The sequence below is a fragment of the Chiloscyllium punctatum genome, chromosome 8, assembly GCF_047496795.1.
Source record: "Chiloscyllium punctatum isolate Juve2018m chromosome 8, sChiPun1.3, whole genome shotgun sequence".
In the NCBI taxonomy this organism is placed as follows: Eukaryota; Metazoa; Chordata; class Chondrichthyes; order Orectolobiformes; family Hemiscylliidae; genus Chiloscyllium; species Chiloscyllium punctatum.
Genome location: NC_092746.1, coordinates 101720842 through 101743380, shown reverse-complemented (window position 1 = coordinate 101743380; position 22539 = coordinate 101720842). Strand labels below are relative to the sequence as shown.

General features: G+C 42.0%; 1 protein-coding gene across 3 annotated transcripts in view; it reads right to left on the bottom strand.

The window, feature by feature from the left end:
• Positions 1 to 22539, bottom strand: part of adarb2 (adenosine deaminase RNA specific B2 (inactive)) — a 776642-nt gene that overhangs the window by 465556 nt on the left and 288547 nt on the right. For 2 of the 3 annotated variants that reach the window (XM_072576158.1, XM_072576159.1), the window contains exon 2: positions 14506 to 14625. The exons of the other annotated variant lie outside the window; for it this stretch is intronic. In XM_072576158.1, the coding sequence (XP_072432259.1) occupies positions 14506 to 14625 (120 nt within the window). The remainder of the gene's footprint in view (positions 1 to 14505; positions 14626 to 22539) is intronic. 3 annotated transcript variants of the gene reach the window in all.

The following is a 22539-nucleotide window of genomic DNA, read 5'->3' as shown; positions in this document are numbered from 1 at the left end:
AATTAATTATTTTAGTGATGTGATCTTAACAAACCTTTTCAAAATGATCCATCAAAGACAAAAATCAATAAACACAGCAAAAGGCCACAGAAGGCTGTTGAATGAAATGAAATGCGATTATGAAGCTGTGAAAGACAAACCTGGGACATGCAGAATAAATATTTACAGAGATGTCACTGGAGAGAGATCGGGGGTCTCATTTTGCTGGAGAGGTGAAATCAGCTGCTAGGTAGGTGCCATGTGAATGAAACACATCTGGCTTTAGCAGACAGTTTTGTTCCTAATTGCTGACAGTATTTTCCACTAAGACACCAGGCAGACAATTTGTACAAGATAATTTGTGCACTAATTTAAACTTAAACTGCCTTTGAGAACTAGATAACTCGTCCGGGGGGGGGGGGGGGGGGGGGGTGAAATGTGACACCTACATTCTAACAACTTAAGTTGCTGGAATTTACATTTAAAACTGAAAGAGCATCCCGTCAAGCCCAGTTTGAATAATAAATGATGAAGTTAAGATATTAAACAAATACAGAGCAAAACAAATACTGTAACATTGAGGGATCAATATTGGCCTGCACCCTGGCGGGGGTAACTCCCTATTTTTCTTTGAAAGATTTGCACAAAATCTTTTACTTATACCTGAGATGGAAGAAGGAGCTTCAGTTTAATGTCTCCATTGAAAGGCAGCTCTTATAAGGGAATCAGTACTGCCCTGGAATGATAACCTTAGTTATTTGTTTGGATCCTGGACTGAGGACATTCTGACCAAGAAACAAGAGCATTACCAAATCCTGCTGCTTTCAGAAGGAGGTGGTAGGTCGCAATCTAATTTAAAACAATTATTTTACAAAAAGTCGTTATCTATTCTTGATCTATACATTCTGTGTATTACTTCCTGATTGCAGGAGGCAGATAGTTTACTTCAGTTTTTTCTTTTCCCTGTGTAAATCCCAATTGTTCAACTTGTTTCACTTTAATCTGTGCAATGGATGGATTGAGCTGTCAAAATATCCTTTCAAGCTCTGTCCTGAATGGATTTGCATAGCTGACGTTCCGAAGCTAAAATAATTGTCTGCCACACACAAACCAGGGTAAATTGTATAATCTTTGTTCAAAAGTCACTTTGTTCCTCCCCTCTAGATTCATGTTCATATTGAAACAACCTTGTAATATATGCATTAAATTTGGTTAAAACATTCCTTTTGCAAACTGCAGCTGATTTTCAAATCTCTTGTACTGGGTTTGAATGTAAAGGAATTACTGACAAACAAAACACAGATGGAAAAGAATACTACTGTTCTTTTTGATGTTTATTAATGACCTAGATTTGGTTATAAGTGACACAGTTTCAAAGTTTGCAAATGACATGGAACACCAATACGCAATAAGCAACGAAGACAATAACAACAGAATTCAGGAGAACATATGCTGGTGACAGATAAAATTAAATGCAAGCAAGTGTGAGGTGATACACTCTGGTTGGAAGAATGCAGAGAGACAATAAGGTAAATGATACAACTTTAAAGGGGATGCAGGAAAAGAGACCTGTATACAATTCTTTAACGGTGCTAGCATAGGTTGCAAAAGCAATTACAAATGCACATGGAATTTTTAGAATTATGATTAGAACAAAAAAAAACGCACGGAAATGTTGCTGAACCTTTGCAAAACACTCGATTCGTTTGGGGACAACATTTAAGAACATATGAGCTAGGGCAGGTAGACCATATTTGTGTCAGGATTTAGATGGGAGTGGTGCTGGAAAGGCACAGCAGGTCAGGCAGCATCTGAGGATCAGGGAAATTAACGTTTCGGTCCTATTCTTGATGAAGGGCTTTTGCCCGAAACATCGATTCTCCTGCTCCTCGGCTGATGCCTGACCTGCTGTGCTTTCCAGCACCACTCTAATGTAGACTCTGGTTTCCAGCATCTGCAGTCCTTGTTTTTATCATATTTGTGTCAGTCAAGTCTGCTCTGTCATTCAAAGGGATCATGGCTTATAGTCCAGTTTTCTACCTGTTCCCCATGTCATCTGTTTCCCTGAGAGACTAAAAATCTGTCGATCTGAGGAATATCATGCAAGACCTTCAGATCTATATTTACGCCTTCTAAAAATAGTCTACATGTTTAGTTAATGACAGAGCATCCATAACTTTCTGGTTTAAATGTCTTAGATTCCTTTGCTAACAGAAACAACTTCACTAGGTCTATACAGAATCCCTCCAGTGCAAAAAGAGGCTACTCAGCCCATTGAGTCAGCACCGATACTCCAAAGAGCATCCTACTCAGATCTACAATCCCCATTTCCCATAGCTAACCACTTAGCCTGTACATCTTTAGACTGTGGGAGAAGCCAGAGCACTCGATGGAAACCCACATAGACACAGGGAGAATATGCAGACAGACATCCAAGGGTGAGAATCGAACCCAGGGTCCCTGACATTGTGAAGCAACAGTGTTAATCACTGAGCCACTGTACCGAACCAAGCCCTCTACACTTAGAATGATGTATGTTTCAATGAGGTCCCTTCTCACAGAATCACAGAATGAATACAACAAAGCAAGAGGTCATTTGGACCATTGTGACTGTTCTGGTCTCCAAATGAGCAATGCACCTAGTGCCACTCCCTCACCTTGACCCTCTTACCCTGCACATTCTTCTATTTCAGAAGATTACGTACCAAAACGCAACAACATAGCCTCATTTTCCCACATTATATTCCAGAGAATATAAGCCCATAGGGCATAGGAGCTGAAGTAGGCCCTTCAGACCTTCAAGTCTGAGCAAGGGTTATACCTGAAACATTGACGTCCTGCTTTTCTACAAGCATCTGTAGGGTTTTTTTTGTCTCTAATCAAGTCTGCTCTCCCATTTAGTTAATTATAAATGAGCTGATAATGCTTGGAAATAAAGAAAAGAACTGTAGATGCTGGAGATCTCAAGGAAACAAATAAAATTGCTTTGGAAAGCCAGCAGGTCTGGCAACAACTGTGAAGAGAAATCAGAGTTGCTGTTTTGAGTCCTGCGACCCGTCTTCAGAACTAGACGTGGCGACAAAAGGTTAAGATTGATGATGATAATGAGGTGAGGAGGGATGAAGCTGAGGGGGATGGAGTGAACAGACAGGTTTAGAGGTATCCCAAAGAGAGAAAGAGGGGAAGGAGAGAGAAAGAAAGAGAGAGAGAAAGAGAGAGAGAGGGTGCTGGGATTGGTGGGGAGTGGGTAGGGAGGAGAGAGAGAGAGACAGAGAGGTAAAAGAGGTTATAAAGGGGAAAAAGACACAGCATCTTCACTGCTCTCCACTAAATTTAGAGTCATCTCTTCTGGTTGGTACATATTAGAAATAATCACACTTTAGGTTCAGGAAGCCACGAGTTCTTTGTTAAATTCTGACTTGTCATTTTGCCTGATCAGAAGATCAAGACATAAATTTCACTCCTCATTGCTGCCACGAATATCATCCTCTGGAATGCTTACACAAAATGATGCATTCTGAACTAACGATAGGCAATAAAGGAAAGATAAAGTCACCATTGTCCCAGTGGACCATAGGGCTTCTCTCTCTCATTAAATGCAATGCAACAATATTAACCAACAGTGAGCCTAGTCAAATCTCTGCAAAAGGATGCTGTCACCTTTAATTATTTCATCCGTCTGTAAACAGGATTCCAAATAATGGGGAACAGCAGGCTAGCCCTAACCCCATACTACCAATTGTGACTGTGGATGTAGGTATGAGGATCCTTGCGATTGGGAAGTGATCAACTCCTGTGATGCTTCACCCACTTGATCCCCTTTGTGGGCTTGTTTTTTTCTACTGAATGCTTGTTATCGGGAAGGGGGGGGGGGGGGGGTAGGGTGGATAAGTTGGTGGGGGTGAGTCTGGATTGGATGCACTTCGGAGAGTAACTGCAGATCCAATCAGCTGAATGGCTTCTATCTACACTGTAGGGATTCTATGAGTAATTGGCTCATAGGTTTGTGAGAATTTGAGTCCTGACAGTGAAAAGTTCAGAGTTAAAAATTGATGGGAGCATGAAGCATCGAAGATTTATCAGTTTATGTCAGCTATTGCTTATAGCTGAATATCTGGTATCCATTAAAGTTGACATTCCTTGTGGTGCCATATTTCCAGGAAATAATGGACCCTGTATTTCCATGTGGTTTGACCTCATTGACTGCTGTAACATAATTATGGAGGTTGGTGAATGCCAGAGAAATAGCCTTCATGAATGTAGCAGAGAATCCCGTTCAGCAATGCTCATAGTTTTGTTGCTAGGTTTGTTCATTTACCACAATTTACACGTTATGGCTGGTCCTCGTCCTGAAGCCCAGAAGGATTGTATAGTGGTCACTCCATCAAATGCTTTTGGTCGGTTAGGATGAGATCATCTGGATTATTAACAAATTCAGAAATCACTAGAACTCAGCAGGTCTGATGAAGAGTCACTGGGCCCAAAATTTTGATTCTGCTTTCTATCCACAGATACAGTCAGACCTACTGAATTTATCTAACTATTTCTGATTTTGTTTCTGATTTCCAGCATCCACAGTTCTTTGTTTTTTACCATCTAATTTATTCTCTGTGGGTTTCCCTCAATAAATGACATAAACAATGTGCAGGAATAAGATGGTTTATAATCTCAGAGAAAGCCCAGAGATGCCTAATTACACAACTAATCCTTGTGGATTAATACTTCATCCCTCATCCAGTATCTCACAATGCCATAGAATAAAATTCCTTTGAACATGACCACAACTGTTGCAAAATTGGGAGAGGTCGTAAGAAAGGCAAATAGGTGAAATGGAAATGCTTCATATTTGGGCTGAGTTGAATTCATTAGAACATTTCCTTTGTTTACTTTGTTATCAACACTACAGCATGAGGAAATTGTCTGTTCATAATTTCTGGTAAACCAGAGGGCAGCAGCGTGGCTCAGTGGTTAGCACTGCGACCTCATAGCACCAGGAACCCAGATTTGATTCCAGCTTGGGCGACTGTCTGCGTGGACTTTGAACCATCTCCCCGTGTCTGCGTGGGTTTCCTCCGGATGCTCCGGTTTCCTCCCACAATCCAAAGATGTGCGGTTTAGGTGAATTGGCCATGCTAAATTGCCCATTGTGTTCAGGGATGCTTGGGTTAGGTGCATTAGTCATGGATAAATATAGTATAGTAGAATAGGGGGTCTCGGTGGATTACTCTTCAAAGGGTCGGTGTGAACTTGTTGGGCTGAAGGGCCTGTTTCCACACTGTAGGGATTCTCTGATTCTAATTACGTGACGACGTGAAAGACTTAGCCAAAACTAGCAAGCAAAGAAACATATCCTGCACTCTTTACAATGTCACCCAAACATGCTTCTGTGAATGTTGGAACCAAAGAAAACTTTGCATTTCTGACAGGGCAGATTAGAGTTAACTTTACCCAACATCTACAAGATGCCGACAATGAGAAACATAGGAAATGGTTCAGTCCTCAGCACTGACATTCTTCAACTTGATAAGCACAAACTCAACAAAAAGAGTTTACATTCAAAGTGAAAAAGTGTAAATCTGACAGTTAATTAAAAGAACAAGCCAGTACTGTACCTTTCTCTGCAAAAGGATGCTGTCACCTTTAATTATTTCATCCATCAGCAAACAGGATTCTAAATAATGGGAAACCGTAAGCTAGCCCTAACCCCATACTGTCAAATCATAGCAATTAGAAAACAAAGGTCCAGAAGTTATTTACTTTTTGAAACACCAAGCAATCATGAAGAACAAATACATCACAGGAATAGAATTTTAAGCCATTAATATAATCATTTGAGAAATTCCTAGCATTGGCTGCAATGTAAGGGCAGCATGCTGGCACAGTGGTTCGCACTGCTGCCTCATAGCGCCAGAGACCTGAGTTCAATTCCCGCCTCAGTCAACTGTCTGTGTGGGGTTTTCACGTTCTCCCTGTGTCTGCGTGGGTTTGCTCCAGTTTCCTCCCATAGTCCAAAAATGTGCAGGTTAGGTGAATTGGTCATGCTAAATTGCCCATAGTGTTAGGTGGAGGGATAAATGTAAGGGAATGGGTATGGGTGGGTTGCTCTTTGGAGGGTCAGTGTGGACTTGTTGGGCCGAAGGGCCTGTTTCCACACTGTAAGTAATCTAATCTAAAAAGAACAATGAGAAAAGCAGTACATTACCCACCTCATCTAAGGGGGCCCATCATACAATTGGTTTCACTCACTGTATAATTGAAATCCATGTGGACCCTTATTTACACAATTGGATGTCTCTTACATTAACACTCAGAAATAGTGAGGGATGAGGCAAAATATGCTCCCTGTACTACACTGTGGAGGAAAGGTTTATTCTGAAAACTGGCCTGAAAAGTTTGTGTAAGCAATGATTCAGTAGGGAGCCATGCTCAAAGGGACATTGTGGGTCTAGATTTCTCTAAGCTGGATCTGCAACTATGTTTTAACTAGATATGTTCTAGAAAAAGAATGAAAGACTCACAATTAGAAAGCAGCTTTTATGCCCTCGAATTGTTCCAAAATGCTTCACTATCAATTAAATGCTCTTGAAGTTTTGCCCCTGTTGCGATATTTATATATTATCAATTCAGGCTGTGGTCAGTATCTTTGAAATTGTAGTGATTGTTTTAAAAGAAACCCCTGAATGACAGATGAATGGTAGTTACACTATTGTAACTCCAGCTTTATCATTCTCCACTGTAACACGAGCTTTGAAAAAGCAAAGATAAAATAATAGAGCCATACTTAAGCACACAGTCAATAAAGATCAAGGTCACTGATTTGCAGTTTCATTGCAAATATGCACATATTTCCTCAAATGATACACTTGAATTCTACCAAATGTTCCATAAGATTGCATTATATAATCACAATTTAATACATAATTAACGTTATTCAAGCAGTCTGAAAATATTACTTGCAATAAGAGAAGCTGACTCATCGTGAGCCACATTACATGGGATTTGGTGGAGTTAAAACAAGGGATAACAAGAGACAGTGTAAGTCTATTACATAACTTCCAGCTTTACAAGGTCTCTGCCTACGCCTCCCAATGTCTTTAAAACCCCTCCATCTTGCTCGGTTCTTGCTGGCAGGTATTAGTATTGGTGGGTCATCTACTTTCACTAGGGAAAGGTGGTGGCTTCATTGGTAATGTCATTGGATTACGAACTTCTGACCTCTGAACATGTGTTCATAATTCTACCCAAGGCAATGAGTGAAATTTAAAACAGTGAATAATTTCAAGCTCATATCTCATTTAATGATGACCTCAAAATAGTTGTCTTAAAAACCATTCTAGTTCTCTCATGTCCTTTAGGGAAGGAAATCTGCCCTCCTCACCCGGTCTAGCCTACATATGGCTTCAGACCCCCAATAATAATGTGGTCGACCTTAAATTACCCTCGAAAATTGGCAAGCTACGATGGAATGTGCAACAAATGCTGGCCATGCCAGTGCTACCCACAATCCATCAATGAATAAAATATACCTGATTTCATTTGACAATTTGACACAACCATCACTTGGTGTCAGCAGTGAATTTTTGAGGTATTTTTCCTGGAGTTAAGCAAGCTCTCAAGTGATGCATTCATCACTCCTGGACAGGCATCTGGTAAACAATCTGTAAGTGTCTCGCAGGTTGCAAATGCATTGATGAATGATAAGGGGAGAGAGATCATTGCCCTTTCAAAGGTGCTCATTGCAGCTTCAATTTATAATATTTTCAGACGCACAGCTCTGCTTTAGCGTTTTAGCCTGCACTGATAATAAATGGCCCACATACTCCTTTATGATGCAATCCATCTGAAATTCTTCAACCAAAAGGTACCTATGTATTAAAGACCATAACACCGTAAGATATTGGAGCAGATATCAGATACCATTTGACCCATAGAATAGGCTCTGCTATTCAAAAATGGCTCATTTGTTTCTCAATCCCATTGTCCTGGCTTCTCCTGTAACCTTTGATCCCCTTCCTGAACAAGAAGCTATCTTGGGTGGCACAGTGGTGTGCACTTCTGCCTCACAGCGCCAGAGACCCGGGTTCAATTCCTACCTCAGGCAACTGTCTGTGTGGAGTTTGCACATTCTGCCCATGTCTGCGTGGGTTTCCTCCCACAGTCCAAAAATGTGCAAGTTAGGTGAATTGGCCATGCTAAATTGCCCGCAGTGTTAGGTGAAGGGGTAAATGTAGAGGAATGGGTCTGGGTGGGTTGCTCTTTGGAGGGTCGGTGTGGACTTGTTGGGCCGAAGGGCCTGTTTCCACACTGTAAGTAATCTAATCCAATATATATCTTAATGATACAAAATGACTTGGCCTCTACAGCCTGATGATGCAATGGAGTTCTACAGATTTAAAATCCTCTGGCTGAAGAAATTCCTCCTCATCTCAGTTCTAAAGGGTCATCCCTTCACTCTGAGGCTGTGCCCACAGGTCCTAGTCTGTTTCATTAGTGGAAACATCCTCTCCATGTCTACTCTATCTAGGCCACTCAGTATTCTGTAATCTTCAATGAGATCTCCTCCTCATCCTTCTAAACTCCATCAAATACAGACCCAGAGTCCTCAACTGATCCTCAAGTCCTTCATTCTCAGGATCATTCTTGTGAACCTCCCCTGGACCCCCTTCAAGGCTAGCACATCCTTCCTTAGATGCAGGGCCCTAATTGCTCACAATATTTGAAATGTGGTAAGATGAGAGCCTTACGACAGTCTCAGCTGTAAAGGATGGAAGATGAATACCCTCCCATTCTTCATGAAACACCCCAGAATCTAGTAAAGTTACACGAGGAACAGTAGATAATTAAAAATAAAAACAGAAATTGCTGGAAAAGCTCAGCAGGTCTGTCAACATCTGTGGAGAGAAATCAGAGTTAACGTTATGGGTTGAGTGACCCTTCCTCAGAACACAGATGCTGCCAGACCTGCTGGGCTTTTCTAGCAATTTCTGCTTTTGTTTATGATTTACAGCATCCCCACAGTTCTTTCGGGTTTTCTTGATTTTCTACTGATGAGCTATGATTGACTCCAGCATATAAAGCTTCAGACCCACAAAGAGTTAAAGACCTGCAAAGAGTCTATCTCTTCCATGCTAGCTGTTTGGTAAAAGGATCCAAGGTTCATAACACGACACTGCCCACACTGTCTCTCCTTACAATTTTTCAGAGTTCGCAAATGTTACCAGTAGATAAAGATATTAAACTTTGTTCTGTGAAGATCCTCTGTTTTTACATCCATTGGTGCAATGGTGTGATTATAATGTTTTTGATCCTTTGTGACACCAGTTACTGACACATGTGGGCATGCTCAGTAATACCAGAAATTGATTTCACACTCTGATTTCGCAGTAGCTGAATTCTACAGGGGGTGGGGTGCAGGGATATAATATGATTTCACTGGGCAGGTAGCCTTAACAAGGACTTCAAGGTTCCTGAGTGAAAGGGAGTCCCAGACGCTAGAACTGCTGGCCATTCTGATTGACTGGCAACTAGGAGTCTTAGAAGCACCATAACTCAGTAGTGGGCATTGCTGGGACAGCGAGCAGTTCCAGAAGGAATATTATATCGACTGGAACCAGGTAGGTCCCAGGCTTTTAGGACAAGGGGAGATTGGAAAACAAATGTGCACTAAGCCATGATGGTTCATTGAAATGAAGTTACAAACTTCAATTGTGACCCTCTCCAGGCTTGTTAAAGACTTTAATCGGCAGTGGGTATGCTTCCCATTCCCTCAGAAATCCCCATCCTCACTCGTCCTTTGAAAATTGCAAACTCTGTGGTGGTGTCAAGCTCCTGAACTGACTTCCCAGATTGTGATTATCAATCTCCTTCCACCCTGTTTAAATCCAGTTGGAGGAGCATCAGAGTGAGACCAGGCCCATTGCTTCAGCTAAGACAAAGCGGTTGTGGGAGCGGCAACGACGGTGAAGGTGGTCCGTAACTGAGACCCCAACTGATGTCAAACAGGGAATGGAGGAGTACAAGAGGTAACAAGAGAAAGAGGGAAAGATGAACACCATTGCAGCAAACTCTTACATTATACTCAGTGTTCCAACATGGCGCTGAAACATTGACATTCTGTGTTTTACAGTTGAGGAAACAGTTTTCACTGTATTTTTAGAAACATGTGACAATAAATCTAAATCTAAATCTATTTTTGTATGTACTCCTCGTTTTGAACAGTATTAAGTGACTTCACTCCAAATAGCTTGTGATCAGTAATTTAGTGTCATAGAGATGGAAAGCAAACAAACAGACCATTCGGCCCAACCCATCCATACTCACCAGCTGTCATAAATTCACATAGCCCCATTTGCCATCATTTGCCCTATATCCCTCTAAACCCTTCCTATTCATATACCCATCCAGATGCCTTTTAAATGTTATAATTGTAGCCACCTCCACCACTACCTCTAGCAACTCATTCCATACACACATCACCCTCTGTGTGAAAACGTTGCCCCTTAGGTTTCTTTTAAATCTTTCCCCTCTCACCTTAAACCTATGCCTTCTAGTTTTGCTCCCCACTCTGCCACCACCGCTACACACACCTGGGAAAAAGACCTTGATGGAGGGCTTTTGCCCAAAACGTCGATTTTCTTGCTCCCCGGATGCTGCCTGCTGTGCTTTTCCAGCACCACACTCTTGACTCTAATCTCCAGCATCTGCAGTATTCACTTTCACCTGGGAAAAAGGCCTTGTCTATTTCTCCCATCCATGCCCCTCATTATTTTATAAACTTCTGTAAGGTCACCCCTTAACCTTCAATGTTCCAGGGAAAGCAGCCCAAGCTTATTCAGCCTCTCCCTATAGCTCAAACCCTCCAACCCTGGCTCCATCCTTGTAAATCCTTTCTGAACCCTTTCAATTTCACAAACTTGCCCCAGCATCTGAGGGCTAATGGAAGAAAATGATCGGACAGTAAATAGATTGGCGCTGATTCCTGAAAGTGATGTCTATCGGTAATCGAGGAGGAGGGGAAGTGAGGGGGATTGGGACAAACACTAATGCTGCTGCAATGGGAATATTTTTCTAAAATCGGGAAACAGGATTTTAGACAAGAAAACAAACAAGATACAGCCGAACAAGAGCAGAAAATACAACCTGACTTTTGTGTCCGAAATGTAAAAAATCCATTCCTCAGTCAAACAAAAATAATTCTACACCCTGCATTTCAGTACATAACGTAACATATGCACTGAATTAGGGGCTGACCATTAAGTGTACTTATTAATGGGCCCTATGATACCAAATTAGGAAGTATTTAATACAACTACTAAACGCGCCAGCACTTGACATCCTGGTAGCGTGCAGAAGGCACAGATGGGAGTTTGACAATTTTTCATTGCTTGTTCCATTTCACAGAATTCAACACATCTGGTATTCAGTAGAAAGCATCTTTGCACTAATTTGTTTGTCACTGTATATTGAAACTACTATCTGTCATCTTGTCATTTTTTTTTTGTTGTCCCAAGCTCTATGAAGACATGGCAAGTCACAAGCTTCAGTTGTTGCACCCCTTGGGATTCAGTTGTGCAAAGTGCCACCTGTTCCAAAGCCACAGCAAATTCTGGGCCACTGCAGATGCTGGCAGATGAAAGCACGAGTCAGCATTCTTTATGCAGCTGCGAGGACTGTACACTCTACAACATCGAGCTCTGCCATGGCTATTGTTTCCTTTAGGGCATTCATTAATAATGCAAACTAACACAGTAGCTACATAATTTATTTATATGCTGTTAAACACTGCTGCTTTATTTTTATAAACTATATGTATGATTATCGTAATAAAAGTCTGGCTCAAGTCCCTTTAGATGCAGTTCCCACCAGGCTGCATAATTATTATTATAAGCCATTTATCTGCAGGCTGTATTTAATGACAAAGATGCTAAGGTTCTGTATATGTATTCAAGTTTTGTCTTCTGAGAGTTTTCTTTTATAAGTTCTTTATTGTATTTTCTGCATCAGAGCAGTGAGGACACTTTGAAATGCTCAAATTCTGAAGAAGAGTCATACCAGACTCAGCATGTTAATACTATTTTTCTCCCTCCATAGATGCTGTAAGACCTGCTTGGTTTCTTAATGTTTACGGCACAAGTCTTCTTCTTCATAGGCAGTTCCTTTGCATCAAGGAGGGGTTTTGTCCACTCCAGTGCTATGGGTGTTGAGGTGACAAAGTAGCTGGCTGCTGGATCTGTAAACTTTCTCACAGGGCGGGCGAGAGGTGCTTGTTGGAGTGGACAAGAAGGATGTTCAGGTTTTCGTACGTCCCCTTCTGCTGTTTGTGTTTTTCTCTCACCTGGGCCAGTCAAAGGCGCTCAAAATGGTCTCCAGTTTGGGTGATCGTATGCTAGAGATTTCAAAGAGTTGGTGGAGTTACCTTCAGAGAGGCTCTGAAGAACATTTCCTCTGGCAACTGCTTGCCATGATGAAGTTCAGATGAGACAGCTTACTTTGGAAGTTTTGTGTCAGGCATACAGATGATGTGGCTCACTGAACCCAGCTGATTGGCCATAACCAGTGACTCAAAGCTGTGCTCATGGGGCGCTCATCCTGTTTAGCGGATTTGCACGATCTTGCAGAGGCATTCATGGTGATATGTCTAAAGATGTTTGCAATGTCTGCTGTACATTGTCTATTCTCTGATGCATACAAGTGAGCTGGTAACACTGCTACTTTGTAGACCATGAACTTGGTGTTGGGTTTGAAATCTTTGTCATCAAACACTTTGTTTGGTTACTGCCAATTTCTGTACTAGCACACTAAAGCCAATGTTGATTTGCCTCATCGATGTCAGCCTTCACTGATGAGAGGTTCCCAGTGTATGGGAATGATCCACATTTTATATTTCAAACATACTTCCATGGCTGTAAAATGTTTTGAGGTGTATGAGAATTATCTTCCAAAATGTGATATAAATGCAAAAGCTGTTTAAATTACTTCATTGTCCTTTTTCTGTTGCAGGATCAAAGTGTTGGAACTCTCTTCTGAACAGCATGTTGGAAATAGCCATATATACTAATTTACAACAAAAGTTCAAGGACAGCTCAAAGAGTCATACAGCACAAAAACAGACCTTCACTCCAACTCATCCATGCCGACCAGATTTAACCTAAACTAGTTCCATTTGCCAGCATTTGGCCCATATCCCTCTGAAACTTTTTTTTATTCTTGTGGCTGTCCAAATGTCTTTTAAACATTGTAACCTGCATCTACCTCTTCCTCTGGCAGTTCATTCTATATTCCCACCAACCTTTTTCCTTTAGTTTTGAATTCCCCTATCCAAAAGAAAGACCTTAGTTATTCACCTTATCTATGTCCTTCATAATTTAATAAACTTTGACAATGTCACCCCTCAGCCTCCTATGCTGCAGGGAATGAAAGTCCCAATCTATACAGGCTGTCCCAAAACTCAAACCCTCCAGTCCAGTTAACATCCTTGTAAATCTTTTCTGCACCCTCTCCAACTTAATAATATCCTTCCTACAGTTGGGAAACCAGAACTGTATGCACAGTACTCCCAAAGGATAAATAGTACTGGGTAATAAATGCTGACCTTGTCTGTTAATTACAGATCCCAAGACTAAATTTTAAAAAGTTGCCTTTTTTTTTAATCAACAGTGTTTCTCTACAAAAAATAACTGCTTTAAAAGCTTTGGAAAAATTTCTGGAGATTTCAAATTTTAATGATTAAAATGTGAGACTTGAAATAAATGGTTCAGACTAAAACTTTTTTGTTCAGGAATCTGTCAATCACAACCAGCCCCCCCTATTCACCCTGATATGGAGACCCCTTCACTACTCAGGCTCTCTAAAGGTCAAGGACATGAGCGTCTCGAGGATCAGCGAAAACACTCTTCGGTGAAAAGGGGTTTCAATAAGTAATGGTCAAAGAGAGAAGTCTAACAGATTGCAGGGCCAGACAGGACACACAAATGGGTATCAAGATGAAGTACCCTTATTACTGTAATAAGTATCTTGTGTGATATTGCTTTATTCTGTTTTTCTGCTATTTGAAGGAAATCTGTTAATATGAAATTGATAAATTTCTCCCTTAAATTGCTAGAGTTATTGCATTCAGTGATATTTGAATTTCATGTACAACAATAAATGCATTCACACAGTACCTTGAACACAGTAAATTATCTCAAAGCACTTTACAGGAGTGTAGACAGACTAAAGGAACTGGTACTGACCTCAATGATGAGGTGTTAAGACAGCTGACGAAAAGGAGTGAGATTTTAAAGTTTATCTTAAAAGACACAATGGTGAGATGAAAAGGCCAAAGATTTTGGAACGGAATTCCACAGATACTGATCTCACACATTGTAATTACAAGGTGGAGTATCCCAGCGATATGGATGGACGGAAGAGCAAAAACCACCCAGGGTGTGACTCAGTGAGTTTTGCTCGTGTATGTATGTTTAGATGTTGGGTTAATCTGTGGTGGTCCATCACACCCCCATGATTGAAATACTCATTGCCACTTACTGTCTCGGCTCACATGTGAAGAGTTGAACTCAGTTCGGTGAGGGACTGGAGGCCTGGCGCTGCAATGGAACCATACCCCGGCATGTGTCACTGTCTTCAGAACAGGAGGAGGAGAACAAACTGGAGGAAGAGAAAGGAATGGGAGAATGTGTCAGCTTGGCTCATTTGGTCGCAGAGTCTGTCACCTCCTCCCTCCACCACACCACTGCTCTCTCCTAAAGTCAGAAGGCCGTGCATTGACACAGCGAGCTAGGTATCAAGGACAGGCTACTTTGCAGGAGCGTCATTGCAAACTTTAGACTGAGATTCTGTTTGTAAATTCAGGGGAGTGTCAATGATTGCATTTCCCTGTTGATGGGTTCCCATTCTGGAGTCTGGGTAGACATTTCATCTGCCCCTTGCTGTTTGTGAAACATTACTGACACAGCCATCTACAGTCACGCAATAGGCAGAGCTCGGGTAACAATCAGTGGGAAGAAGACTCCCTCCAGTCTTTAGGTTCCAGTGGCCAAAGTAATTTCATCCTGTTCCAGTTTCTGAGGAGTTTGAAAGACGTGATCAGGTGCTGTGTGAATGCAGATATGTGTACATTTCTTCCAATCAACAGTATTAATGCTTATCTGTGCATTCTATTATTCATACTGCAGCTTGAAGTGGAATTACAGATGTGGCTTCTTTCAAATAAAGACACCTTCAGTATAAAACCGACCAAAGTTAACGGCAATGCAAATAGCTGCTCTGAAGCAGATCACTGGGTCAGAACAAAGCAAAAATGAGCGATTCCTGCATTGTAGAAACAGAAAACTTGGGATTGATGCCATGCACCCTCTCTTAGAGGAGGTTCTGCTCAGAGAGAAAGAGAGAGAGAGAGAACGAGAATGACAACAGGGCTGAAAAATTCGGAGCGAGTATCCGAGCGTTCATCTCGTGGTTGGTGCATCAGGAGGAGAGTGCCTCATTTTCCATTACCCAGTGGGTATCTGGGTTACAATGGGTGCAACTTGGGCACCTGCTCCAGGCACCAGGGCCAGCCTGTCATTCAGTCGAGGGAGCTGCTGCATTCCTTGCCAGTAGAAAAGTGTTAGTTGAGCCAATTTGTGTTCAAAACTCAAATTTGTGGAGAATGGTCAGATTTAAACAATTTTCCAGAGTACAAGTGAGGATGATAACAGTAAAACACGATGAATCGAGGGGGGCAATTCAAATAAAGCTCAGTTGTATCTGTCATTACCGGTAGCATGAGCAGATCTGATCATTGATCTCGGCACATCCCTTCTCCCACCTGTAGGAGTTCCTTCTCTCTCTCTCTTTCTTTCTTATTCTCTCTTCCCTCTCTCTTTCTCATTTTCTCTTCCTCTCTATCTTTCACATCATGCCCATTGTAGGTCAAGGTTTAAATGCATTTATCCTTTGCTGGAATAGGATTTCTAGAATAAATAGAGTCTTAGAGTCATAGAGATGTACAGCATGGAAACAGACCCTTCGGTCCAACCTGTCCATGCCGACCAAATATCCCAACTCAATCTAGTCCCACCTGTCAGCACCCGGCCCACCTCCCTCCAAACCCTTCCTGTTCATATACCCATCAAACTGCCTCTTAAATGTTGTAATTGTACCAGCCTCCACCATATCCTCTGGCAGCTCTTTCTATATACTTACCACCCTCTGTGTGAAAAAGTTGTCCCGTAGGTCTCTTTTATATCTTTCCCCTCTCACCCAGAACCAAGTTCTGGACTCCCCAAACCCAGGGAAAAGACTTTGTCTATTTATCCTATTCATGCCCCTCATAATTTTGTAAACCTCTATAAGGTCACCCCTCAGCCTCCGACTCTCCAGAGAAAACAGCCCCAGCCTGTTCAGCCTCTCCCTATAGCTCAAATCCTCCAACACTGGCAACACCCTTGTAAATCTTTTCTGAACCCTTTCAAGTTTCACAACATCTTTCCGATAGGAAGAAGACGAGAATTGCATGCAATATTCCAACAGTGGCCTATCCAATGTCCTGTATAGCCGCAACATGACCTCCCAACTCCTGTACTCAATACTCTGACCAATAAAGGAAAGCATATCAAACGCCTTCTTCACTATTCTATCGACCTGCGACTCTACTTTCAAGGAGCTATGAACATGCACTCCAAGGTCTCTTTGTTCAGCAACACTCCCTAAGGCCTTACCATTAAGTGTATAAGTCCTGCTAAGATTTGCTTTCCCAAAATGCAGCACCTCCATCTGCCACTTCTCAGCCCATTGGCCCATCTGGTCCAGATCCTGTTGTAATCTGAGATAACCCTCTTCGCTGTCCACTACACCTCCAATTTTGGTGTAATCCGCAAACTTACTAACTGTACCTCTTATGCTCACATCCAAATCATTTATGTAAATGACAAAAAGTAGAGGGCCCAGCACCAATCCTTGTGGCACTCCACTGGTCACAGGCCTCCAGTCTGAAAAACAACCCTCCACCACCACCCTCTGTCTTCTACCTTTGAGCCAGTTCTGTATCCAAATGACTAGTTCTCCCTGTATTCCATGAGATCTAACCTTGCTAATCAGTCTCCCATGGGGAACCTTGTCGAACGCCATACTGAAGTCCATACAGATCGCATCTACTGCTCTGCCCTCATCAATCTTCTTTGTTACTTCTTCAAAATACTCAATTAAGTTGGTGAGACATGATTTCCCACGCACAAAGCCATGTTGACTATCCCTAATCCTTGCCTTTCCAAATACTCAATATCATGAGCTACAGAAAATTCTTAGGATCTGAAAAGGCTGCCAACAGCCACTGGAGTCAAATCTGTGAGTCATTTACCCTCATGACAACTGGACAAAGGTAATCCCAACATGATGGCTTCCCAGTGGAAGCTTGACACAACGAGATAGCACAACAAATTGCATCGCTTCAGCATCAATTCTGCTATTGCTTTGGACTTTATAAAAAGATCAAAGATAAATGGCATCCTTCGTAAAATTTTCTGTGCAAAGGAATGTCAAAGTGATAGCTCCTAGTGAATGAGTGAAATCCTTTGTTATTAATATATCTATTAGCATGTTAAGCACTCTTTCCAATCTCAAAGACTAATTAAAGGTCAAAAGGCAGCTTCAGAAAAGAAACTCCCACAGCCTAACCAGTGACAACTCAACAAAAACTCCTGACAACTCAAAAATAACTTCACAATCTGGGCCAACACATTATGCTGACTGAAGAAGTTCAGCCTAAAAACCCATACAGGCAAGAGTGAGGACTGCAGATGCTGGAAATCAGAATCTAGATTAGAGTGGTGCTGGAAGAGCACAGCAGGTCAGGCAGCATCCGAAGAGCAGGAAGATTGATGATGAAGGGCTTTTGCTCGAAACGTCGATTTTCCTGCTCGTCGGATGCTGCCTGACTGGCTGTGCTTTTCAAGCACCACTCTGATCTAAAAACCCACACAGTTCAATGCTGTCATGCTGTTTGCTCTGGTGAACTGGAAAATTTGTTGAGACTGAAGGATTGGTGGTGGCCCACACACACCCATCTCCCGCTGATCAATGTTGAATGAACATTCAAGAGAAATTGTTCCAGTTGACGATTTCTCTTGACCGCGCACAGATGAACATGGAAATCCTCCACCCTTGCCAACTCTATTTAAATGCAGCATCTTCCAACCTGGGGGGGGGGGGGGGGGGGTTACTTTGACTATCTATGTCCTGTGACAAAGTTCAAGGGACTATCGGATTGATGGAGAAGATATGAACGTGCAGCAGGGAATGATGCCAAGATTCTGGAAAGATGTTGCATGATTCTGAAAGCTCTCGGAGTACATTACTTCCTTTCAGATATGGAGGCAGGATACTGAACTTTTTATGGTACTTTAACCACAGCCTCTCTGTCAGAAGACCTTCCTGTTCATCTTCTGTCCTAGCTCTCACTGCAGCTACAAAATACCAAATGGGGTACGTTCATTGGCTTTTGCACCATTTCAGGTCGTTTTCCCCTGGAGCTCTTCTAAGCAAATGAGGTTCAGGAAGACTGGAGGGTGGCTCACATTACTTAAGAAAGGCTGTAAGGAAAAGCCAGGGAACTACCGACCAGTAAGCCTTACATCCGTGGTAGGTAAGTTGTTGGAGAGATAGGATTTACATGTATTTGGAAAGGAAGGGCTTTTGCCCGAAACGTTGATTTTACTGCTCCTCGGATGCTGCCTGAACTGCTGTGCTCTTCCAGCACCACTAATAATTGGTGTGCTTTCCATTATTGGTCAGAGCATTAAGTATAGGAGTTGGGAGGTCATGTGCAGCTATACAGGATATTGGTTAGGTCACTGTTGGAATATTGCATGCAATTCCGGTCTCCTTCCTATTGGAAGGATGTTGTGAAAATTGAAAGGTTTCAGAAAAGATTTATAAGGATTTTGCCAGGGTTGGAGGATTTGAGCTATAGGGAGAAGTTGAATAGCCTGGGGCTGCTTTCCCTGGAGCATCGGAGACTGAGGGGTGATCTCATAGAGGTTTATAAAATCATGAGGGGCATGGAGAGGGTAAATAGACAAGGTCTTTTCCTGGGGGTGGGAGAGTGCAGAACTAGAGGGTGTAGGTTTAGAGTGACAGGCGAAAGATATAAAAGTGACCTAAGGGGTAACTTTTTCACGCAGAGGGTGGTGCGTGTATGGAATAAACTGCCAGAGGAAGTGGTGGAGGCTGGTACAATTACTGCATTTAAAAGTCACCTGGATGGATATATGAATAGGAAGGATTGAAAGGGATATGGGCCAAGTGCTGACAAATGGGGCTAGATTAGCTTGGGATATCTGGTCAGTATGGACAAGTTGGACCAAAGGGTCATCTCCGTGTTATACATCTCTATGACTCTATTTGGTGAGGAAGAAAACGGCATATTAATGAGGTGAAAACAAACAGAAATTGCTTTGGAAACTCAGCAGACCTGGCAGCATCTGTGGAGAGGGAAAGCAGAGTTAATGTTTTGAGTCCAGTCACCCCTCCAATTTTGCAACTTCTCCAGCTTTTGTTTCAGATTTCCAGCATCCAATGTTCTTTGTTTTCTTAAAGTCATGAGCTGGGCTGTCCTTTAATGAGCAATAATCCCCCTGAATTGGCAACTCACTATTGCCTGTTGAAAAGCTAACCTCACGCCATTTGCCACAACATGAAAGATCGAGTGAGATGCTCCCAGCATTGCGATCGGCCTTGCTGGAATCCTTGCCTTGATTTTGCCACAGATCCTGCAATTCCTCTGACCCCTATCAGATTCTGCTCGATGTACCATTTGGATGTATTCGCCTGAGGTTGGGGTGACTGACAGAAGTGGGTACTGCAGATGGTGGAGATTAGAGTCAAGATTAGAGTGGTGCTGGAAAAGCAAAGCAGATCAGGCAGCATCGCGGAGCAGGAAAATCGATGTTTCGGGCAGGAGCCATTCATCAAGAAGGGGTGGGGAGATGCTGGGGTGAGTTAACTCATTGAAGCAAAGCAAATAAAGCTTATTTTGATACCACCTACATGATGTCCACTGTGGCTGACATTCTGCTTTATATACATTCCTGTTGAATCATCAGGTACACTCCCTCAATTCCTCTCTTGAGTTTGCAGATTTTTCTGAAGTATTTATTTTTTCATCAAATCAGAGTCGTATTTTATTCAAGGATTGTGCGTCCTACAATCAGAATTAAATCCTTTAATGGGTTAAATGATATTATTCCATAGACCCGCTGAGGCAATGGATGGGTATGGTTTGCCAATGGACTGGTGAAAACTGTGGGGCTGGGGTTGTTTTACACAGGGCAGGGTAGGCGAGGGGGAATCTGATAATGATGTGGCATAGTGCTGAGGGGCACGGACAGCACGGATCGGGAGGAACGTTTGGCTCGCCGGGATTTGAGGAATACAGTTTTTCACCCAGAAGGCTGTGCATATCTGGAATTTACTGCTTTAAAGCCTGATAGAAGCAGAACCTCTCACCATGTTGAAGATGATGAGTGTTTGAAACGCCACAGCATATAAGGCTATGGGAAAAGTGCTGAAAGTTGGGATTGGAATTGAATTATAGAGTTGTACAGCATGGAGACAGACCTTTGGGCCAACTCATCCATACCAATCAGAAATCCTAAATCTACTCGCATTTGTCAGCATTTGGCCCATGTCCCTCCAAACCCTTCCTATTCATATACCCGTTACGATGCCCTTTAGATGTTGTAATTGTACCAGCCTCCACCATTTCCTCTGGCAGTTCATTTCATACAGGGACCATGCTCTGTGTGAAAAAGTTGCTCCTCAGGTTCCTTTTAAATCTTTCTTCTCTGACTTTAAACCTATGCCCTCTGGTTTTGGACCCCCCTCCCCCACCGAGAAAATGACCTTGGTTATTCACCCTATCCATGACCCTCATGATTTTATAAACCTCTGTAAGGTCACCCCTCAGCATCCAGAGAAAATAGCTGCAGCCTATTTAGATTCTTCCTGTAACTCAAACCCTCTAATCCTGTCAACATCCTTGTGAATCTTTTCTGAATCCTTTCAAGTTTAACAACATCCTTCCTATAGCAGGGAGACCAGAACTAAACGCAGTATTCCAAAAGTTGCTGAACCAATGTCCTGCACAGTTGCAATGTCCCTCCCCAACCAACTCCTATAGTCGATGCACTGACCAATAAATACAAGTGCACCAAATGCCTGCCTCACATAGATGGATGTTTGATGACTGGTGTGGAATCAGTTAGCTGAAGAATATCTTTTGTGTTGTAAAAACTCTTATGACATTATATTCTCTCCACCTCTTTCAGTTTGATGCTGTTCAGGAGGTTCACCCAAATGTGGCGATGAAAAACTCAATGTTTTCACAGCAATTAGAATTTGCTTGGGTCAATTTATGCACAGTTTTTGCACTGGGTCTCATTTGTCAAAGAATAAATGAAGACCAAAGCAGGGACAATAACCACAACAACTCCAGAAAACAAGATGGCTGAGCATTGTGATAGCAGAGGAAATCTCTGTGCTGTGTTGTAGACTTCTCCAAAATGCCTTGGTTCAAGGTACAACAGAGTAATTTGTGCAGTTTGTTTTCTGGCACATTGCACCTCTTTATCACAGTGCTGTCAGCCATAAAGGGGCATGGAGCTGGTCTTGTGTTCAAGTGTAGAAAGACTTCTTAAATATCTGCCAATAAAGCAGAACAGAACTCAAGCCCTTGACCGAAGGGTGAAGGATATCGGATGCTTTCAAACATTGGGCTGTCTTAAGAGGACAACTGCCACACCATCACAAACTCCTTCCATATTTCCTGCTGCAAACTACCACTGCTCATTAATATTAAATACCAATTATGCCTCCTTCTAGTGTTCTATTATTATATTCTGTTAAGTGAAAACAATGTATTTTACAGGCAGCAACATGCATTTCTAAGCATGAGAGCAGAGCACCTTTCCACAATAAGGGAATACAGGAAATGATTGAACAATCCTCAGAGCTGCACAGCACGCCTGGTTACCGTAGTGATTGAACCACTTCACAGGAACGAAAATATATAGTCTTTTAAAAAAATCGAGTGCGGAATTTAAAATGGCATTTAGTAGACTTCTCCCTCAGGGCACCATGATTACTATTTGTGTATTGAGTGGATTTAACTTTCTACTTTCCATTTATGAGTCTTTCAGGCTTTACACATTAAAAACCTTTTAGTTTAAAATTGCTGCAATGTTTTACAGCAGCTTTTGTGTCGTTTCTGCACTACACTCTGTCGGTAGCGAGTAAATATTGGCACAGCTTAATGCTTAAAGGAATGTCAACATGAGTTTGTGTAATATGGAATGGTACTATTTAGGATAACAGTTCTGCTTCAATATGGAAGCACTTTTCAACTCTGTGTGACTTCAAAAAGTGGGAAACAGAAGTTTTTTAGGGCAGCAATGTCCGATAACAAATGCAATTTTAGAGATAAGAAGGAAAGAGTTTCGCCTGTACCAAATTCCAGCCTTTTTACTTTGTACTTTTATTATGGATTCAATTTCAAAAGTCAAAAGAGACCTGCAAACTCACTCA